The sequence below is a fragment of the Buceros rhinoceros genome, unplaced genomic scaffold, assembly GCF_000710305.1.
Source record: "Buceros rhinoceros silvestris isolate BGI_N320 unplaced genomic scaffold, ASM71030v1 scaffold40392, whole genome shotgun sequence".
Taxonomy (NCBI): domain Eukaryota; kingdom Metazoa; phylum Chordata; class Aves; order Bucerotiformes; family Bucerotidae; genus Buceros; species Buceros rhinoceros.
The window spans coordinates 1-12,589 of NW_010400201.1; the positions used below are offsets into that span (position 1 = coordinate 1).

A 12,589-nucleotide genomic window follows, 5' to 3' on the forward strand; every position below is an offset into this window, starting at 1 on the left:
TCCTCACCTCGCTTCCTTGTTTCTGGTGTTAACCACCCCAACCCCCTAGGGCCCGGGCAGGGGTGAAAGTTTAGCTCCCCCCGCCACCTCCTCCTCCTCCTCCACGCACGCTGCCGGCCATAGGAAACGTGAGCCCTTTGTGCTGGGTGAAGTTGGGGAGTGTGATTGTCGAGTTGAGTCCGGGGGAGCGTTACTCTGGCGTTTTGGTGTTTTCTTATGCACGGTTGTGAGCTGCAGGTCAAAAATGCCAATATTGTCAGACTACACTAATGCTGTAATGACTGTAAGTCAGAAATAGCGTGGCAATTATCCTCAGAGTAATTATGTAGTCTGCATAGCAAATTGCGTAATTACTTTATGAAGGAGCGCTGCGGATTTTTCTGAAACTAGCTAATTTGGTGCTTTTTAAACTGTTTCGTGTAATGCTGATGGGATGGCAAAATAGCGCTAGTCTGTTAGACTAATTTTGTGCTTGGATTTCTTAACTTGTAGGAGAGAATGCAAGTTTGTTCACAACTTCTACTCAGACCACAATCTCCGTGTTCTAAAACAATACGGACTTGATAATTTAAACAGTGATGAACTTCGCCAGCTTCTGCTTCAAAATGATCCTTCCCTCTTACCAGAGGTGAGTAGTACTGTGATGGTTTCTTAGCCTTGTGTTTCAGTGAAGTGGAAGAGGCTTGGTACTAGGTGGAGATGTTAGGTGCCAGTTTTGTTAGCATAATACAAATCTAAACATTTGAATCTGCATCCTCTGTGCTTTCTGTGGTGGGGTGACCCTAGCTGACCCCAGCTAAGCACTCAGGCAGACCCTCACTCACTCTCCTCTCCGCTGCACCCAGCAGAACAGGTGAGAGAAAACGAAAGCAAGGAAAGTAACAAAATTTGTGAATCGAGATAAGGACAATTTAGCAAGTAGAGGAAAGAGGGAAGGAAACAAGTATTGCAAAGGAAGGTTGTCACCACCTCTTACAAGCAAACTGATTCCCAGCAAGTCTCTGAGAGAGGACCGCCTTGTAAGAAGGACACCCTCCCCCCTTTTTATTTTTTTTTATCGTAGAGCGTGATATTATACAGCATGGAATATCCCTTTGGCCAGTTTGGGCTAGCTGTCCCGGCTGTGTCCTCTCTCAGCTTCTTGCACATCACCAATGGAGAAAAAGAGAAAGCCTTGACGCTGTGCAAGCACCGCTTAGCAGTAGCCGAAACATTCCTGTGTTATCCACACTGTTTTGGTAACAAATCCAAAACATAGCAGGGTATAGTCTTCTACGAAGAAAGTTAACTCCATCCTAGCCAGATCCAGTACCTTTTACCATCATATTCAGGTCAAAAATTCCAATATTCTAAAACTGGAAAACTGAAGAGTTCAGATCATGACACAGTAAAAGCCACTGTCTTACATTTATGTGACTTAACAAAATCCCACTTGCTTGAGAATGTCTGTAAGGTGGTTGTTGCCTCTTGAAAGATCTTTGTAGATATTAGCAGGGAAAAGGGAAAACAATCAAGTAACCATTCGGAAAACAAGAATAAACTTATATAAGTCTTTTAAATACAAATGTAAACATGTAGCTGTAAAAAAAATTGTGAATTCAAACAGTCTGTATGAGCCCATTGTACTTTGCTCTTTAAATTTATTTGTTTTTTCCTTTACCCAAGGTCTGCTTGCATTATAACAAAGGTGATGGACCTTATGGATCTTGCACCTATAAAAAGAGTTGCACGAAACTGCATGTTTGCCAGTACTTTTTGCAGGGACAGTGCAAATATGGCAGCACCTGCAAGCGCTCCCATGACTTCCTAAAGTCAGAATGTTACGAGAAACTGGAGAGACAGAGAATAAGCTTGAACATTATTGAGAAACTACCCTCCATTTATAGGAATATGTATGACATAAGAAATGGCAACAGGAACTTGTATGACATGGAAGAGGACAAGTCTTCACCGCGCAAAGGTAAATGACGCCATCTTTTGAAACCATCAGAAGAAGAGTCGCTGTAGTGCATGTAACATTCTTACAGATGCCATTAAGAAAAAGAAAACTGAATTCACATCTTGTCCTGTCTTAGGAGAGACGTCGCACCTATCTCATTGACAGAGATATGTGTCTTGACAAGTGAGGTGGATTTCAAGGTGTTATGTGTTCCTGAGAAATAAAGTGCTTGGTGTTTATAAAAATCTTAAATTTGGGGTTAGAAAAGCCTACAGGAACTGGGAGTTGGGAAATTATAATTTTTTTCTTCATAAAAAAGACAAGGGTAAAGAACTGTTTAAGAATGAAAGTATTGTTTACTTCTGTGGTTATAAACTATACTTTATCCATTTTTTTTCTTTAATGTAGTGGTTGCCTAGCACAGGAATTCACAGACAGCACTATTCTAGTTACTTCTCTGATTTGTAGTCTTTTGTCTGTTCTTTTCTTTTGAAGTTCCATAGAATTTTAAGTATAATTTAGCAGGAAAGAAAAGGATAACAGAATGGAAAAGCCAAGTGTGTGTGTTCATCTCTGCTGTTCTCCCTGCAGTTCCTCCTTCCTTTTTTTGTTTCTTTACGTGTGCTTTAGTTTACAGAAATATCAATTTTGAGACTTCAGATTTTATAGCTGCTAATGTGAACAGCTATCGTGGAGGGCATGGTAACTCCATCTAGAAATGTAAAGGCACTGGATTCTATTCTTATTTTGTGGTGATAGCTAAAAGCTGTATCTGAGGAATTCAGCAGTTACAAGAAAGTCAAGTTCAGAAAGGATGGATAAAGGGATAGGACTCTTGAGTATACAAGGTTATCCAAGACTTCAGTGTATTTCTGGAGGTGAATGCGCTTACATAGTTATAAAACTGTTCTCAGGCATCTTCCCTACCCATAGATGCATTTTTAAAAGGGCTTGTGGAAACAAAATGTATTAATAAGGCTTTTATAATTCCCCCATTTAGAGAGAAAACACAGCTCTAGTCGAGAGTCCTCAAGTACAAATGATGGTGAACTTGAACAGATCTGTTTATATCATCTGTACAGAAGTTGTGGCTTTAAAGGTAGGTTGTGACTGTAGCAAGTCCAGTCTGCTTTTCTCATAAAGTGATAGACATCTTTCACAGAAACGGGAAACTTCAGAGTTTATGCTTATGTTTATAGTTATATTTCACTGCTTTATGCTTTGCTACATCCCACTGTAATCCTGAGTACTGGTAAGGAAGTGTTTGACCTGCCTTGTATACCAAAGAAAGGACCTGTTTTGCTTTCCTCTGAAATGTATAATTTCTGCCTGTATCGGAGATTGACTACTCCATCTGTGTTCACCTAAGGGACTGCGGAGTGGTATGAGTCCATTTCCAAATAGCTACAAAAGATACTCTGAATCCTATGTTCTTCCTTGTTTGTTCTAGCACTCTTCTGTTCTCTCTATCCGAGCTGTCTCCCTTTCAAAATGTTCTGACTTGTCCAGGAAGAAGGCTACTTTGCCAGCTTTCTTGTCTTTTTTGTCATCCTTTTCCTTCTTGATGTTCCTGACCTGTACTAGCTCCCTGATGTATTGCACGCCTGCTCATATGAACTGTGTGGTGCAGTCCCCTTGACTTTCCCTGTAGTTACGTTGCCTGTTGTTCTGCTTGAAAGCTAGCCTCAGGTTTACAATGATGTGATCTTCACTCCTATTGAGGAGTGACTGCATACTGACTCTTCAAAGAGAAGAGACAAGACTGCTGCCAATCTTGTTCCTGGTGAGGCCTTCTTAAAGTCTCTAAATGAGCCATCTTAAAACTAAGCACTGTTGTGGGTTTGGTTTTTGTTTTGTTTTGATTTTCCCCCCCGCCCCAGTAATACCACTTCGGGTCTAAGTGGTTGAGCATAGATACTACACATATGAAACAGCCTCCTGTGAGCTTGTAATCTTGATTCATTGTAAATTTTTATCTCTGAAAATGAGGACATGGAATGGACCTTCACCTCTGAGCTCCTGCTAGTAATTTTGATGCATGGGGAGAGTCTAGTAGGTACAGAAACTGAACTTCTGCCTAAGCTTAAAAATTAAGTTTTGCTTGCTCGTGCTGAAAAATTCTGAACTACTGCGTGTAATGATTCCATAGGTGAACACTTTCCATAGCTATGCATTTGACAGTTTCACCATCTAGGTGTACAGCCCTGAAAGGCTGGAGTTTTTCTCATAGCCTGTAAAAATAAAGCATAGCTTACGTGTTTTGTTGGTTTCTTTTTTTTAACTTTTGCAGACAAGTGCATCAGAACTCATTTTCACTTGCCATATAGATGGCAGATCTCTGATGGTAACACCTGGAGGGATTTCAAGAACATGGAAGAAATAGAAAAAGCGTATTGTGACCCCAGTAATGCCAGGTATAAACTCTTATAAAATTTAATAATGTTTGGAGTTTGCTGTATTGGACCAGGCCCTTAGTGGCTATAAATTGCTACAATTTTCTTGCACTCGTTACATAAGTAGCTTCATTCGGTATTCTTCTACTGACCTCACTTTGCTGATCTGCTGTTGTCAGAGAGATCTGATCCCTTCTGATTTACTTATGCTAGCATGGGTTACTATACTGGGTTTGGCTGGGATGGAGTTAACTTTCTTCATAGCAACCCATATAGTGCTGTGGTTTGGATTTCTGACTAAAACAGTGCTGATAATGTACAGAAGTTTTAAGTGTTGCTGAGCAATGCTTGCCCAGAGTCAAGGCTTTCTCTTTTTCCCATTCTGCCCTACTCTGCTGCAGTGGGTAGGCTGGGAGCAGACAAGGGGTCGGGAGAGGATCAGCCAGGACAGTTGACCTGAACCAACCAAAGGGGTCTCCCATACTGTATAATGTCATGCTCAGCAGTAAAACCTGGGGCAGAGGAAGAAGAGGTTTGGGTTTTTGGTTACCAAGGTGGCTGCTGTTTGGAGGCTGGCTTGGGCATTAGACCGCCTGGGGAGCGATTTGCTTTGCTTCAATTATTTATTTGTTTATTTACACACAACCCTTCTTCACCTATTGAACTGCCTTTCTCCTTCCTGCCAAGGTAGCGAGCAAGCAGGTGTGTGGGTACTTGCTTGCTGGCCAGGATCAATCCACCCCAGTTATTTTATGTGACTGACCTGTGATCCTGGTTTTGGCTGAGATAGAACTAATTTTGCTGCTTAGTACCTAGCATAGTGCTGTGTTGTGGATTCAGTAGGGAAATTGGTAGAGAAGAATTTTGGTAATATACTGACGGTTTTAGTCATTGCTAGGAAATCCAACTTCCCATGTCTTGCTAGTGTGCCGGTGCACAAAGAGCTGGGAGGGAGCATGGCCAGAGCAACAGACCAAAACTGGGCAGTGGAATATGTTCAGAATATAGATGATGGTGGGCCAGGAAGATGGGGCTCTTCTGGGATTGCAGTTTTGGGATTTTCTCTCTTCTGGGACCGCTAGCTGAGAATGAGCGGGGCATTGGTCAGTGGGTGGCAAGCAATAGCATTGTGCATCACTTGTTTATATATTGTATTATTACTATCATTATTATTTTAATTTTATTTCAATTACTAAATTATTTTTATCACAACCTCTGAATCTCCTTACTTTTACCCCTCCAGATATCTCCCCCCATTTCTCTGGGCGGTGGTGGGCGAGCAAGCATCTGCATGGTGTTTGGCTGCTGGCCAGATTCAAATTGCTGCCACCCATAGACTTTAGTATTCTTTGATGTGAAAAAATGTATAAATACTTCCTACTACTGCTACCACAGGAAGTCTTAATCCTCACTAAGAATGGCTGGAAAACTGTAGAGAATGGTGATTTTATCACAAGTACTTGTGGGAATCTATCCTTGGTTATAGCTTGTCAATGCACAGCTTGACTGCACAATTGGAAGTAACCTCTTTCACCTTTTGAGCTGGAGGATGGAAGGGTAAATGGAAGGGTAGATTTTTTCCCTCCCACCCACTTTTCCCCCAGTCCGTATTGTGGAACTGGTAGAATACCCTGAGTACGTGGAGAGAGAGATACTCTTGGGTGCAGAGAATGTGAAGAACATGGAAATACCTTTAATCCCTTGGAACTGGTTACGTAGCACAAATCGGGTATTGGAAGGGGCTCATACTGGTATGCTGTGTCCCATGCTGGAGAATTTACCTCGCTGTCTTATGTTACGTTAGAGGCTCTTTGAAGCCATACTTAAGTTATGACAGTGTTCCATCAGAATATAGCTGGTTAGCAAGAAGAAGGCGGTGTACATTTTCCATTGTTTCTGTTCATTTTATGTAACTCACTAATTTACAAGTCGATAATGGTCACTGCCCGTGGAAGCAATGTGAGATGTAATACTGAAATGCAAAATATATAGAAACACAAGACAGAGCTGGGATTGTTGTGGAAACTGCAGGTTTGTGTGCTGCTTTAAAGTGACATTAACTAAATTTTCAAATTTGTGGTGGGCTTCTGAACCCATTTCTAAAGCTTCAGAAACAGTTCTGATTTTTTTTCCTCCTTTTTCTTATAGGTTTAATAAAGGTGTTACTGAAAGTGGCTCTGTCTTGCCATGTATCTGTTTTCTGAATATGTGCTGTGGGTTTGCAAAGGTTAGACGACTTTCTACAGCCTCCTCTGTGACCAGACCCCCTCACTTCATTCTTACAACAGAATGGATCTGGTACTGGAAGGATGAACATGGCAAGTGGCAGGAGTATGGAAAAAAAGTAAGTGTGGAAAAATGGGGAGAATCTCAATTCGGTGTTAAAAGTGAAGAACTGCTGAAAAGTGTGCAGTGTTTCTGTTCTCCCCCTCTTTTGTCACCCTCTTCCTCTCTCTCACTCATACTGTATAGATGGACTCCAGAGGCCTAATGTGATCTTTTCCCTGTGAATTTGGTTGGTTCAGGTAGTGGAGTGCTCACTGGTGAGTCACAAATATTATTGGCAGATAATTCTTCAGTGAGTCGCATCGGATAGGATCACATTAACACATTCTTTTCATTGCTCCTGACTAGAACTTCCTTTTGTGATGTTCCAGTAGTACTTTGAGCATCTTTGCTGAAGTCTAGTTGGTGAAATGTGTGGTCTCAAGTAGCGTTCACAGCATGCACTTTGCAGTGTTAAGTTCAGGCTTCGTAACACTGCTTGATTTGTTCTGGGGCAGCTTCAACTGCTTAATACATGGCTTTTGCCTGATGGCTACTACCGTGCCCAAAAGCTGATACATACTGCAGTCACCATACTATGTGACAGTTGTTGGTTTTTAAACCTGCTTGTATATAAGAGACCTGGAGAATCTTTTATTTTTTTTTTCTCTGGTTTTGGCGTGACAGAATGATGATCATGCAGCTGCCACTGTCTCCAGTGATGACTTGGAGAAAGCTTACGTAGCCAGAGGTTCTCCAAAGATGAACTTCAAAGCTGGAAGACATGAATATGAACTCAATTTTGGAGGTAGGTTCCATTTGCCTTGTTCCCTCCCTCCTAGATCTTTTGTAGCTTTATACTACATTACTAGAGGAGGTAGGAGAGAGAAATTTGAACTTTGAACTGCAGTGCTTACGGAGACAGAGCTTATATGAAAATTCTGAGGCTAAGAACTTCATGTAAGTGCCATTCCCGTTCCTCCAACCCTTTTAATTTTGAGAAAATCTTGTGCTAGGTTTGAAAATAGCTGCCAGTGTCCAAGTGTGACACTGCCCTTGACACTAGCACCAACGCTAATGGTGAGAAACTTCTGCAAGACTTGGCAAGACAGCCTCACTGGCTTGAAAAGAAAACAATACTTGGGTCCAGACAATCCCTAGCATTGCAAGATTTATGTAGCTTTTTTTTTTTTCATAGCTCTGCCCATCTGGAAAGGCTGAGGAAGTACCTTGACTATGTCAGAGTAGGAAGATGTATTTCCCAAGAGTTCAGGATGTTTAAGCCACTTGTGATGGTGCTGTCCTCTCTGAGTTGTTGCCTTTCCAGGTATCCTTTTCAAAAATCATAGGGAACAGAGGTGGTGGGAATCAGCCTGCCTAGACTGTAATTTTGATGTAGTTGCCTTTGATCCAACTCTCCATTGCTATCTCATTCTGCATGGAAAAAAGAAAGGCAAGCAGAAAGGGCATGTGATATGGTTTTTTGTGATTCAATTGAAAGCAATGCTGTAATCTTCTGTATAGGCTGGGGAAACTTGTCTTGCCTAGAAGGGACAATTGCATAGTAAATAAATCCCTTTTCTAAGGTTTGGGCTTTTTTTAGTAACTTGGGTAAACATACGCAATGTATGGCTTGGTGGTGCCAGGAGGTTTTTTTGTTTGTTTTCTTCCTGTCTCTGTCTCTGTCTCTCTCTCTCTCTCTGAAAAGGAGGCCTTATTATCCTGGTTGCTCCTGACTCACAGTTGCTAGTATGATCTATCAGTAGCTACAGAGGTTCCAAGATCCAGAAATAATCTCTCTAAGGTAGAGGTTGCAGTGACTTGTTTCTGTTGGTGGTCAATAAAAATGAATAGCCTGTGATAGCTGGTAGGTTGTGTTTACAGGGTTTGAAATCCACAGATACTTGTAGGAAAACAGTGTCTTGACTGCAAATTGAGAAGGAGGATATGCGACCCATGGAGCAAAAGTAGATACTTATTTTACAATGATCCTTTTTAGTTAAGCGTGGCTAATGGAATAGTTAAAGGGAAATAGCTACCACTGTCTATCATTCCCTCTAAAGTCAAGAGCCAAACTGAAACTGAAATCTGTCTTGGTGACTTATCCTGATAGATTGTGGGTTCCACAGCCGGCTCTGACTTCCTTTTATGTAGCAAGAAAAATGCTCGGTGCCTTTTTGTCAACGTTTTTGACAAAGCAACTTAGTGCCAGGTTTTGTTGCAGTGTGAAGGTTTTCTAAAACATCTTTCTGATTGTTTAGTGTTTTATTTGTATTTCTTTTTTCCCAGCCATGATTCAGAAAAACCTTCGCTACACAACAGAGAGAGAGGTTTGCAGAAGACCTAAGTATGTCTCTTCAGCAGAGGTAGAAAAGACAAGAAAAAGGTAAACTGCAGCTGTTCATTTGGAGGTGATGGATTTAGTGCTTTGTGAATGCAGTGTCTTTCAAGGGTGTAAATAATATGAAGGAGTAGCTGTTACAGAAATTGTACAAGAAACTGAGAGGGGAAGGGACATACCTTTCCTACACCAATGTCTAGCCAGGGCAGTATTGCAGCCTGGCCAACAGTTTTCAAGCAACTAAGGAGCCTTGGGGTGAAGGAACTTTGGGCTTGGCTACAGGAACTGTGGAAGAATAGAAGATAATTCAACTTGTTTCAGCGTTGTAGGGAGCCACTTATTAGAGGGAGCTATCTTATTAGAGCATCTGATACAGGTGGAAGCAATAACATTTACGCATACTAGGTCTTTTTGATATCTGAGATCGGTAATTTTCAAAACTAAGTACAAGTTTAGAAACAATTGAGAACAACCACACAATCTTGAGAGTTGGAGTAAAAGGTGGGAGTCTGCAAGGGTGGAAGTTTTTGTATAATGGGATGTAACAGACAACCTTTTTACGCACTCCCTTGCAGCACAAAATGCTTGCTTAAACAACGCAGAAAAGAGCGCTTAAACCCACTTAACACTGAGGTGGAAGTAGAGGGGAGGGCTTTATCTATCCTGTTACTACCATACTGATAGGATCCTGGATGCACTTTTATTTATCTATCCCAATGTAGCAGAGCTTTTATGTATATATTAAACTCTCTGCAACTTAGAGACGTTTAGTTTAGTTCAGTGTATATATATTTTATTTTCTCGTTTAGTGTCTTGCTTCCTGCCAGAAGTTTTGACATGATGATTTGGAACAGGTATTTTAATGTACAGAACTGAAAAGACAATCTTGAAATATTTCTGAATATGTTCAGTTCCATAAAGTTGGCAAAAATATTTACTATCATATATACATAAAATGTAGGAGCTTGTTTTTGTTAAATTACCTGTTTCTAATGTCTTGTAACATACAGGGGCATTAAACATACGGAAGAGTTTAAGGGCATTCCGGCTCACTGGGACAAATCTGCCCTGCCTGAACTGGGGTTTAAGGTTTGGACCTTCTTGTTTTTTCTGTCATCAGTATTGTCACATGTAGGTTTATTACATTACAAGTTAGTGTTGCTGTGCCTTTGTAGATGACTGTGACTTATGTAACATAATGCAGAGGTGTTGGTAAATTTGAGCCTGGTATCACACTGGGCAGACCTAGAGGTGAAACTAGACCCAAATTTAAACCAACAAATGGTGCCAGTATAACCATGGCAACATTGACTTTTACTGCTACTATTTATTCCTTTACTTGGCAAATTTGCCTGAAGCTTATGCTGTATTAGCAAGGCTGTTACTGGTGCCCAAGATACGTAGCTTTGAAGTCCCAACGTGTGCTGAAGCATCAGCACGCAGTTCAGAGGTCATGCCTCTGAACTTCAGGGTAGCCATTCCCTGAGCTGTGGATAAGTAGACTGTTGTACATCTGTGGAGCATTGCTGAAAGCAGCAGAGTTCAGGCTGGGATCGTTTATCAAAAGGTACCATAACTCCAGTGGAGTAACCTTGTTTACCTTTGTAACACACCCAGTTAATACCTGCATGGTTTACCTTTGCTGGCTTCCTGCCTGCCTCCACCCCTCTGTCAACTCATACTAACTACAAAAAGATCTTCTTATATGAAGCTTGAAAATTACTAACTTGCAAAATGCAAATCTTCAAGAAATTGTCAATAAAAAGTAGGGAAGGCTGATACTGGCATTACTGATGTTCCTAGGGAAAACATGCAAGTAGAAAACTTTGCTTGCTTTCAGGACTGTCACGTAAGGAACTGATTTTGGGCAGTGTGTCCCTTCTCTTCCCTAAAACGGTTGATTGAATAAAGCCTTTTCAATTTATTTAAAAACATAATAGGCAGTACAGTTTGTGTTCACTGGCTGTAGGGAGTATAAAGTAGAAAGATGTAAAAACCATGAGTGTAAATATACTCTTTGATTTGCTGCAACATAAATTCTCTTTTTTTATGTGTTCATTTCTTCTGTGTATTTAGGCATTTTTTGATAGACGCATGCAAATGTATCTTGACCCAAATACTAAAAGGGGCTGGGTGGCTGCACAAAATCATGCAGCTCCCTTAATGTCCTGAGAGAGCAGCCTGGGTGTCTTAAACTCTGAGAGTTAATGTTCCCTAGGTAAGAGGTCACTTACAGAGCAGGGTTCTCCAATCTGCTTTTTTTCCAAGAGTATTTTTGTTGCTTGTACCTCTGCTTCACAGAAAAAACTTCAAAGGTCTCAACAGTGCACTAGGTAGGGTGGTTTTGTTATGATTTAATAAAAGATGAGAATATCTTTTTAATATTTGCTTTACAGCTGATTGAGCTTGATAGTTCTTCTGAAGAATACAAGAAAGTCAAGGCGGACTTTCAACGCACAATGCCCAAAACAATTATTGAAAGGATTCGTAGAGTTCAGAACCCATCTCTCTGGGAACTGTATCAATGGTATGTGTAAAACACAGCTCTGGTGCGTGTGCTTTAAGTTTGTTGTTTCTGCAGTTAGCTGTGTGCTAAAGATAGACACACACATTCCTGGAATGCAGCTGCATTGAAGTATCTGCTTCCAATCCCCCTCTGATGAAATACCTACCCAGGATCAACACGTAGATAAAGAGGTACTGATAAAACCAAAACTCAGTCAAGATACAGACTTAGAATAGTCAGATGAGCAATGTGGGGAGGAATCCTTGCTCCTGAGTAACTGGTTCTGACTTCTGCCAGGCCTGTGTCCAGGACAGCTGCCTTCCACTGAAGCCTTGCAGCTGGTAATCAGTCACATCTGGCACAAACACTGGTTTGCAGATGGTCAAAACTGAAACAGCCTTCAAAACTAAATGCAAAATTCACTGAGGTGAAGTCTTAACGTGAACTCCTGTGTTTATTATAAAAATAATGCTAAGATTCCTCTCCCTATTCCAAACAAATACCTGGAGGCACTTGTGTATAATGAAAGCATGATTGTACTCAGCTAGGGAGCAAGATACCCTGTATTCCCAAAGTTTAGGCCTTAATGTAAAGATTTTCAGAATGTACTGCCTGTAAAAATTGTGTGAGTGCTTTAGTACGGCTGGAACCTGTTGGGGTGCAGCCACCAAGGAACTGCAGAGATACCACTTCTTATTGCAGGCAGAAGGAACAAATGCAGAAGATCAATGGAGGAAAGACTGTGGATGAGCGACTTTTATTTCATGGGACCAGTAAAAATTACATTGAAGCCATCTGTCAGCAAAACTTTGACTGGAGGATCTGTGGCCTTCATGGGACAGCTTACGGCAAAGGTTATTTTTCTGCTCTTTCGTTAACCCTTGACTTCCTAAAAAGTTCTCAGTAGTTACTGCAGGGGTGTAAAGTTAGAAAGAGGACACTCAGTCAATCCCTGTGATCATGTGGACAACACAGCTGACTTTGGCAATGATCGTTTGGAGCTAAGGCATACTGATGGCCTTGGCCTCAATGCCCCACTCTGTCCTTGCAAGAAAAGACAAGCTTAGGAAAGGCCAGTTCTAGGGACAGTTTCTCCTGTAGTTCAGGTTTACTTCTGTTCCAATTTCTCCAAGCTCCTGCAGGAA

At 41.2% G+C, this 12,589-nt stretch overlaps 1 protein-coding gene across 1 annotated transcript in view; it reads left to right on the forward strand.

Moving 5' to 3' along the window:
* Nucleotides 1-492: 492 nt before the first annotated feature.
* The window catches only part of PARP12 (poly (ADP-ribose) polymerase family, member 12), a gene marked incomplete at its 5' end in the record, with an annotated part of 13,214 nt that continues 1,117 nt past the window's right edge, over nt 493-12,589 (forward strand). Inside the window, 10 exons of the mRNA XM_010131766.1 lie at nt 493-628; nt 1,666-1,960; nt 2,940-3,038; nt 4,230-4,353; nt 6,481-6,676; nt 7,285-7,405; nt 8,887-8,983; nt 9,949-10,027; nt 11,335-11,465; nt 12,147-12,298. Of these exons, the coding sequence (XP_010130068.1) occupies nt 493-628; nt 1,666-1,960; nt 2,940-3,038; nt 4,230-4,353; nt 6,481-6,676; nt 7,285-7,405; nt 8,887-8,983; nt 9,949-10,027; nt 11,335-11,465; nt 12,147-12,298 (1,430 nt within the window). The remainder of the gene's footprint in view (nt 629-1,665; nt 1,961-2,939; nt 3,039-4,229; nt 4,354-6,480; nt 6,677-7,284; nt 7,406-8,886; nt 8,984-9,948; nt 10,028-11,334; nt 11,466-12,146; nt 12,299-12,589) is intronic.